At 44.4% G+C, this 9,895-nt stretch overlaps 1 protein-coding gene across 1 annotated transcript in view; it reads left to right on the top strand.

Annotated features, from left to right (window-relative positions):
* ARID5B (AT rich interactive domain 5B (MRF1-like)) overlaps window positions 1-9,470 on the top strand; it is a gene marked incomplete at its 5' end in the record, with an annotated part of 26,874 nt that extends 17,404 nt beyond the window's left edge. The window contains 2 exons of the mRNA XM_009697934.1: window positions 2,877-3,075; window positions 7,045-9,470. Of these exons, the coding sequence (XP_009696236.1) occupies window positions 2,877-3,075; window positions 7,045-9,195 (2,350 nt within the window). The remainder of the gene's footprint in view (window positions 1-2,876; window positions 3,076-7,044) is intronic.
* Between the last annotated feature and the right edge of the window lie 425 nt (window positions 9,471-9,895).

Genomic DNA, 9,895 nt, shown 5'->3' with positions numbered 1-9,895 from the left:
GGGGGGGATTATCTCCTGCTGGTTTCAGACATGTCACATTCTGCTAAACTATTTGGCTAACAGCAGATCACATTCTTCCGGTGTTGGGCAATATTGACCTTAAATTGGCTAAGCCGGCTGCTTTCATGGCATGTGAGCCGGCTGCTTACATGTTCCGAGAGCTGTATTAGCTTTATTACTCCTGCGCTATAAAAACTTCTAATAATCAAATGATAAGATCATATCCTGTGGGTAATTGTGTTGTACCATGACAGGATAACTGAAAAAACGTTCAGTGAAAATTGCAACCGACGGAAATCTCTACGTGAAGCGGCAATTGTTGGTGTTGCTCGGCTCGGTGCTGCTCCCCGGGGTCTCGCAGCAGGCGTTCCTGCCCGGCTCCTCTCCAGCTGCCCCCCGCGGCCCCCAAAAGCCACCTCGGCAGCGGCCAGGCACAGCAGTCTGCCGGCCCTCGTTTCAAATGAGGAGGGGAAAATCCTAGAACAAGCCATCCTTGTGTTTTGATTCAGTTTTACCTTAGTCATGCCGCCTCCCCGATACATGAAACATTTAATTCCAGATTTCCTGCCGCTGGCTCTGGGCCTTTGACCGGCTATGTGAAATGTATTTTTACTGCTGTCGGCCTGCCAACTGCTGAGCTCAGTGAAAAATAACTAAAATGAAAACCTTGTACTCCCACATGAACCCTTAAGATCAGAAAAGGAAATTTAAGCCACAGTTACTAATTAGCGCCAAAGCTAATGAGTTCTGGTGAGGTGCAGGAGGAGGAGGAGGAGTTTGTGTCCCGCGTTGCCCTACAAGGCTCGGTGGAGAGCACACGAGCAGTGATTAATCGTGTCGGCCCGGGTCTTGCTCCCGTCCCGGCCGTAGCCACGGGGTTAATCACACGGCATCTTTCACGGAAAGACCCACTCGTGGGCCAGCCGGGAGTATCTCCATCTCCCATGGGGCACGGGACAGCGTCTTTACGGGTGGAATACGTAGATTTTGAATGGGCAACACGTTCCCATGGAAACAAAACAAAGTCAAACACTCCCCTCACAGCGCTAACAATTATTGTAATAAAATGTGTTTTTATTAAAAGCGATTTTAAATATTTAACACATGGCAGAGCGGCCTCGACATTGCCCTGTGTGAAACCCAACCTTGCCTCTAGTGAAGTCCAAAGCATTTTGTGCAGCGCAGGGAGGAATTTGGTGTTTTCACCAATATTTGAGCTTTGCAAATGAAATGTAGCAGCCTCAAGTATGAACAAGATTATTTTTTTCTTATTCTGCTTAGTTATGCTTTTTATTATATAAACATTAACTGTAACATTACAGTGGGAAGCAGGTATTTGGCAACTACGTATTACTTTGCTAAGTTTGCATAGAGGGAGCCGTTTCCAGTTTTAGCAGCTGTAACATGTTTAAACTCGGTTTGTAATGGGATCTGAAGATGAATATTCCCTGTGGGCTCTGCTTAGCTTCATTACTGGAGCCCTGCCAAATTCAGGGCTAGAAAGTATTATTCACGCCTCTTTGCACATACCATGTCAGAGCATGCTCAGTTAATGAATTTTGTTTCTAATATAGCATAAATTAGGTTTATATTTTACCATAATTTATGTTGTATTTTATTAAAATGTAAAATATTATGATCGTGAGCAATCTAATTTCTGCTCTCTTAAGCCCAAACTGTGTTTGAACATCTAAGTATGTAAATCAAAATTGCATGCTTAGAAACTGATTCTAGGATAACAAACGAATATCTGAACCAAAGAGGTTTCTGCCTTGGAGTCTTAGATTAAAGATAATTAAGGATTCTTGGTATTTGAACAGATTTATGTTGTTTATAAGCAAAGTACATTTTCTTCATAGAGTCAACTTGTCTTTTTTTTTTTTCAAAAACAAATTATGTTTGCTGTATTAAAGTTCATATTTTTAAAGTCAGAGTCTTGTATTAATCCCACAGTGAGTCATTAATCATACCAAATGCATTATAAAAACTTTAATCACTGAAGTTGAAACTGAGATTGTAATGCAATCCATCCCTTTTAATTATATCAGTTATTTTTCCTTTCAGATCAAGAATTGCAAAGGGAAAATGGATAGATTAAAACTCAGTGTGTTTGATGCTTTCGGGGGAGGATATTTTTTGTTTGTGTTTCTTCCCTGCTTTTTTAAAGCGGTTTCATGCGCTTTGTGGAGGACAATTCCACAGGGGAAAATGCCGTCGCTTTTAATGCTTTTCCTGTCTCCTTCTTCCCCCAAAAAGACTCCCTGGCGACGGCAGTGAGCGTGGTGACTGTCACTGTACGGGTGCGTTGCAAGGGTGGCAGTGGGCTGGTGCCGGTTGCAGCGTGCCGGGTGCCGTGCCCACCGCTGTAGGTTTCCTGCAGCCCTACTCTCTTGTCTTCTGCCAAATTCCTGGCACTCGCCCTTGCACTCAGGGGAACCACCAGCCTGGAAACCGTGTAGCTGTTATCAAGTTGGCTGTGGCTTTGTAGGTGTTTTCCTGGGGTTTGCTCCATGCTTTTAAGGGTAGGGAGGGAAAATGAAAATAAACAGTGGATTTTTTTTTTTTAAATCAGTCTAAAACATAGTGGCTCATATCCTCATCTGGTACAAATTGGTGTAGCCGCACAAACCACTGCAACGTTACTGGGGTCTGATCTGCACCAACTCCAACTCCAACTCCACTGAATTTATGCCACATGATAATCTTGCCAAATAAATTGATTTATCATACTTGGATTTATAGATGTAGAGTTGACACTGTTGCTTTTATGGCCTGGAAGAAAATGGATTTATTAAGTAAACTGCTCGTAGTAGATACCTTTTATTCTTTGCTAAAATGGCAAAGCCTGATCAATTATTTGTTCCTTAATACCCTAGATTAATCCTGCCATATGAAAGATTTATTAAAGGAGAGGAAGATAAACCACTGCCTCCAGTGAAACCTCGAAAACAGGATAACAGTTCCCAGGAGGGTGAAGCAAAAACAAAAGTGTCTGGAACAAAACGCATCAAAAATGAAAACCAAAAGAGCAAGAAGGAAAAAGATAATGCGCAGAAACCCCAAGATGCATCTGAGGTTGGTTGCTTTTCTGCTTTTCAACTTTTCAATTAAAAATGTGCAGCTTTAATCACGTGAAATCCAGTGATAAAGTACGTAATTTAAACTGGAGAATTCCAACCAGTTGGCCTTTGAGTTTGCTCAGCAATAGAAATTCAGTTGTTATGGCACTGTCTGTGTTAGGATTTTGCTGGGCTACAGACGGCAACTTGTTGGCTCCATAGCGGTGATGGCAGAAGACCAAGCTCTGGATGTGACAAGTACCATTTCTGCTCATTGTATTATACAGTGGTCACCACTAAAAGATCAGCAGCTGCCAAAAGGAAACCACACAACTACCACAGTTATTTCCTAATCTAGGTATAGGGTGTGGGAACCTCTAATACTGTTAATAATACTGTGGTAACTGTTGGACACAGCTGATTTTTTGTAATGGTAACCTCTGGATCAGCTCTTCTGCGCTCACATATGTATGCACGTCTGTCAAAAAACATATCACTCCCCAGGATTTTTATCATATTATACTAAATTTCTCGTTGGATTAAAAGGTCAGATTTTGAGGGAACCACCTTCCAAGCCCTAACTGAGGCTGACTTCCCTCTCACATGCCACAGATGGTTTTTAGCTGAGATGACGATAGGTTCCTTTTCTGTCGCCTGCTTCACATGGGCAGGCCCTGGTTTCCACATAGAGCCATGTTACCTGCAGACATTGGACAGCCCTCATAGAAGAGATTTTATGTTCACAGCCCACAGTAAGGTAGATCAGTAGAATTTATATTTGTTTGCAAATAAGGGTAAATTTCACGGGTTGCTAAGTGATACAAAAATCACAGGGGTTTTTGCTCCGCTGTTACTTAAGCACTTTCTTTTGCACATCCTGCCCACTCTCTCTCCTGTGGCCTGCTTGTACCCTGTGTGAACGAGGCGGTGAAGCTCCTCACACCAAACCCCTACACAAGATGTTGCTTTTCCTGTCTCAGTTTGCTAGATCACAGCAGCCTTCAAGGCGTTGCAATGAAAGTAAGTATTTAAAGAATGTCGAAACACATGACGTGCCCGGCAGACTATGGCTGCTCCTTTGACTTCATTGCCGTCTGCCAGGTACATAAGTAAGTCCTGTTTCTAAACCAGTTTGGAAATTGATATTGCATCAACTACCAACAGTCCTCCTCCTCATTGTTTAAAAACACAATGCAGGACCAGTAAACAAAGATGCCTCTGAGATTTTGTGTACCCAGTTTTGATAACAGAAAATTTTGATTTTTCGTGTCCAGCTACCTCTTCAAGTTGTGCTTGCAAGGACAATTTCACCTCCCTTCCAAACCAGAATTTGTGTTTTAAATTTCCTTGATCAACAGTACCCTTAATATCTGATGTAAGAGCTCTCCACAGAAAGGGGATTTTTTGTTTTGTTTTCTCTCGCGCTGTAATTTTAAAGCAAGGAGCCCTGTTGGGGGAAAGCCCCTGGACTTCTGGTGAAAAATACATAGAGAGGAGGGTGCACACAAACCTGCTTCAGTCACTGGAAGATTAAGATTGCAACACAAATTGCCCAAAGCAAGATGTGAGGTGAAGGCTTGTGCTCCCTTCTGTCATTCGTTTGTGCCTGGTTATTTATTGAGAGGGTCTTGGATCAGCAAGATACGTTACACACTATCGGTACCGCCACTGCTAGGCACAACGTAACAAGTCAGCAACAGAGCGTCAGCCTTAACTTTGAATTTCCTTGCTTTTGTTGTTCCCTATCTCAAACTTCCTGCTGCTTAAACTGCAGTTATTTTTGTGTGATTTGCAGGAAGAGTTCTTAAGCTGTGCTTATCGGAAATGTAGGGAGCTTAGATGAGACAATAAAAATGTACAATTACAGCAGTTTCCAATTGTAAAATGGTACCTTTTATAGAAGAATTGACGTCTCCTCCCTGACTGGGGTGGAAGACATGTCCTGCCCCTGTTTAATCAGTGGGCAATTAAGGACCTCAGCCGTCATGCAGGTCACCGTACGGGCAGGTGGTCATGCAAAGCCTGAGCAGCAAAGGGGCCTGCAGGGTTGGATGCTTCCACCCAGGGTGGGTGCAGGGCTGCAGAGCTCGTCCATGCTCTGCCATGGGGAGGGCTCCGCACCCGGGACGTGGCCTTTACGGGACCAGCGGAAAGGAGACGTCCAGCTCCTTTGGGTGGAACGAAATCCAAGTCTGCTGGAACCGGGTGGAAGGGTGCACATACCTCTCAGCCCAGCTGTCCCCCAGCAGTGGAGCCCCATGCCAGGCTCCACATTTGGGTGCAGCCCTTATCCAGGCACAGCAGCGGTGGTGCGTTGCTGATGGGGAGCCTCCGTAGCCGCACACCTAGGTGTGTAGGCATGGCCCCAACCAAGCCACCGCTTAAACCATTTTCTGCATGTGACCTAGAAGCTGGCTGTGAGCTGCAAAAGTGTCAGCAAGTTACAAATTTGCGGTCCTCTTAATTGTATGTTCAACTTACACACCATAAGATGTATTCAGGGAGAGAATATAACTTTAATTTATTAGGGTTGCATTTCCTTTTGTGCTCTTCACTGTTTTCCTGCCGTCACAATGACATTGTCAACGTAACAAGATACCAGCCAAAATGCTATTAGCCTTAGACTGCACATTTCCTCACAATAGCTGAAACTTCAATCAAAGTGTTGCTCAACAGAAACAAAGAGCAGAATGTACAGTTATTGAATATGATTTCTCTTTTTTTTTTTTTCCCTCCTCCTTGCTTTGCTCATCTGTCTGGTATTTTCCTGTAATTTTATAAGCTCAGGAGACTAGCGATGGTACTTTGTAAAGGACCTAATGATGGTATTTGGCTGCAAAAGGCAGCTGTGAGTTTAAAAAGAAGAAGTTAGGATGACTAACAGACACTGTAACTAATAGGCCAACCAAACAGACAGGAATATTTAAAAGCAGCTGTGAAGAAATAAATCTCTGAGCGGGTTAGATTCGTTAGGACCTTCTCCGGTCCCCCACTCCTATGACAGACCATAAAGCAGCATTTAGATAATAACTTTCTCGATGCGTCTTATCTTTACAACGAAGAAAGAAAGAAAACAATAATAATAAAGAACTCGCACAATGCTGCTGTTTTATGACTGTCTTCTACCACGACATGTCAGAGGAGAGTGACAGCAGTTTTGAAAAGGGCTGTCAGTCAGCTGGATCGCAGATGGGACGCTCTGGTGACCTCTGCGGGTCACAGTTCAGCTGGCTACATAATGGGATGAATAGTGTGAATTGTGCACACAGGCTTTATTAATGGGGGAGCAGAAAGAGCTGCGGTCCCATTGACGATAACGTATAAAAGCCATGTTTGTAATAGCAGGCACACACACTTACTGAATGTTGACAACTTCATTTTAATCCGTTAATAAAAAAATGTGTGTCCTAGTTAAGCTGCGGCAGTGATTTGCTGCCTACAATAGGGATTCCTAGTATGCCATTTCTATCATTTTCACACTTTAATGCAGAACTGGGTGTGAATGATCTCCTCTGTGATCACTGAATTTTGATAGCTACGCTGGAGAGACTTTATGTAAGAAAAAACATGAGAATCATATCGTTTTCGTAGGTGAATTTGGCTAGCGGGAGAAATTTCTATAGCCTTATTGTTTGTGTTATGAAATCTGCTCTCCTGCATTTGCCTAATTAATTTTAAAAGAGTATAACCTCAGCATTTAGCTGTGTAGTCAAGCCACTGGTGCCTCTCATCAGGTTACAAACATCTGCTGTTTTGAAACGCTAACTTATTGTGACCCTGGCAGGGATGGTGTATTTCTTTATATTTCCAGGAGGTACATCTCTTTGTTTGAGTTCAGTACCTGGTGTTAGAGCCTTCACGTTCCAGCAAGGTGATTGACAAGTACTTCTCTAAAAGTAGCCAACAGTGTGCTGTGTATAATCTTATGAACAGTCGGCCAAAATGCACCTCATTCTTATTACTGTCTGTTGAATCATTTTATTAGGTTTCATCAGAACGAGAGAAGGATCAAGAATCAGCAGACCAGAAAAATTTCCCTGAGCACCCTACAGTGGGAGAGATGAAACAGCCTGTGCGAGGCCCTCAGTCTCTTCTACCAGAGACAGCTCGGCCACTGCCTGTGGAAAAGACAGACCTGACAGAAAGCAGCACAAACAGTGAGAAAGCCAAGGAGGAGGTTCAGCATTCGTCCTCTTTCTCAAGTATATCTGTGACCCCAGAAGAAGACACTGTGCTGGATGCCACCGTCACGAAACGATTACACCCCCCAGCAGATACCCTGGAAGACACAAAGCCTGAACAAAGACTACACAAAGCTTTTACTGACAGCTTAGAAAGCGAACCTCCAGAAATGCCCTTCACAGCTTTCCCGGTCCAGCTGCCCACTCAGAGCGACATGGAAGATGACAAATTGCCAGAGATGGCCGATTACATCGCAAACTGCACGGTGAAAGTGGACCAACTGGGAAATGAAGATATCCACAATGCACTAAAGCAAACGCCCAAAGTACTGGTGGTCCAGAACTTTGACATGTTCAAGGAAAAGGAGCTGCCCGGGTCCATGAACGATGACTCCACTTTTGGTTACACGCCACTGCTCTACTCCAAGGGTAATCCAGGCATCATGTCGCCCCTGGCAAAGAAGAAGCTACTGTCTCAGGTCAGTGGGGCAGCCCTGTCGTGTAGCTATCCTTATGGTTCTCCTCCACCTTTGATCAGCAAAAAGAAACTGAATGGCAGAGATGACCTGTCCTCAAGCATATCGCAAGGTCCCCACACCCCTAATTCTGATCCTGTAGCAATTAATAGGCCCTCAGTCATACAACATGTACAGAGTTTTAAAACCAAGGAAGAAAGGAAATCGATTAATGACATTTTTAAACATGACATGCTAAGTAAACCGGATCCTCAGCGCTGTGATTTTTCTAAACATCACCTCAGTTCTCTTGCCGAGTCATACGTACAGAAGTCGGATATCCAGGACTGCAAAGATAAAATGAGTGAGAAAAGGGCACTGCAGCACTCCCATGTGCCCACTTTCTTGGCAGATTTTTATTCATCACCTCATCTGCACAGTCTGTATAGGCACACAGAACACCACCTTAATAATGAACAGACATCAAAGTACCTCCCCCGGGACATGTTCAGAGAGTCTGAAAATATCTCTACTTTTACTCAACACAAACACCAAGAAAAACTAAATTTAAATTATCGCCCGTCTTTGCATCAGCAAGAAAAAAAGGTAGCGGTGGAGGCCTCTTCAGATGATCAGCCAACAGATTTGAGTCTTCCAAAGAGCATACACAAACAGACTGCAAAGGCTCCGGGCTCCGGCCTCCCCCATTCATCCATGGCCCAGCAAGAAGGCAAAGGTGTCTCCGCATTCCAGGCTGCGAGCAGCCAGGCGGTGAGCCTAGACTGTAACCCCAAAGCTTGCCGCGTGTCCCCCATGGCCATGACAGCCCCAAAAAAACACAGCGAGTTGCTCCACAGGTCTGGGAAGCAGCAGGCCCAGAGGCTGGAGAATCTGAGGAAGATGGAGGGGATGGTGCATCCTATCATCAGCCGCAGAACGAGCCCTCAAAACGTGGGGGCTGCCCGGCCTTTGAAACGGAGCCTGGAGGATTTGGACAAAGTCATTTCTGAAAAAAAAATCCGAGCTGTCTCTCCTCTGCACTTACCAAAGGAGACGTCGGCGAAAGACAAGATTCCCGACCCAGAGGGGGAAGGCAGCAAGCCAGTGCACAGCCTCCATTCTCGCAGCATGCTGGAAAGCCACAAATTTCCCCTTTCAGCCCCCATCTTCCCAGGCTTGTATCCGGGAAGCCTGTGCACGGGGCTGAACAATCGCCTCCCACCCGGGTATTCTCATCCCCTGCAGTACTTGAAAAATCAAACCGTGCTCTCCCCACTAATGCAGCCTTTGGCTCTTCACTCCTTCATGGTGCAGAGACAATTCCTCACGTCCCCTGCAAACTCTCAGCAACTGTACAGACACTTAGCTGCAGCTACACCTGTAGGAAGTTCCTACGGTGACCTTTTGCATAACAGCATTTATCCTTTAGCTGCTATAAACCCTCAAGCTGCATTCCCACCTTCCCAGCTATCCTCTGTACATCCCAGCACAAAACTGTAAACCCCCTCATTCACAAAAAAAAAAGGTCTGAGGAGGGAAGTTAAGTTAGCGACATTCCTCCCCCTGTGACGATGTCTCGCAGATTTAGCAATCTGTATTGTTGTCAACCAGGATGCAGTCGTATCACGCCTAGAGGAGTGCTTCAGAGTTTGATGGAGACAGGACTGCTTCTTTAATTCTGGCTCCTACATCAGCCCCCTCACCCTTTATCCCTGTCCCCACAAAAAAAGAAAACCAAACAGTCCAAAAAAAAAAAAAAAGAAAAAAAAAAAGAAAAAAAAATTGGATTTTGCATATGTGTTTTCTGAAAGGACTTGTATATGGTAAGAGCAAATGTTCAAAGGGAGCCGTGGAAATGCAGGCCCAGTCCTGAGCTCACTGAAATCCCAGGTGGGGGCTGCGTTTGCCTTTCACTGAGCCGAGGACCAGAGGCCGCGCGTTGTTGCAAATGAGTCAAGGACTCGAGATGAACCTGGCAAGGAGAAGCGGGCCGAGAATCCGTACAATCAGTGGATGTGCTTTTTTTGGGTAACTTTTCCTGACACTTTTAAAGATTCAATCAATGCAATGTATAGTAAAATGGCAATAGATTTTTCATTTTAACACTATTAGAACAGAAGGGTAAACACTGTTTAATTTGACTGTACATATCCACTTCGTAAACTACCAGTGTCACATTTGGTCACAATAATTTATATAG

This window comes from Cariama cristata, unplaced genomic scaffold (assembly GCF_000690535.1).
Source record: "Cariama cristata isolate BGI_N322 unplaced genomic scaffold, ASM69053v1 scaffold25083, whole genome shotgun sequence".
Lineage (NCBI taxonomy): Eukaryota > Metazoa > Chordata > Aves > Cariamiformes > Cariamidae > Cariama > Cariama cristata.
This window is presented reverse-complemented; position numbering and strand designations above follow the sequence as displayed.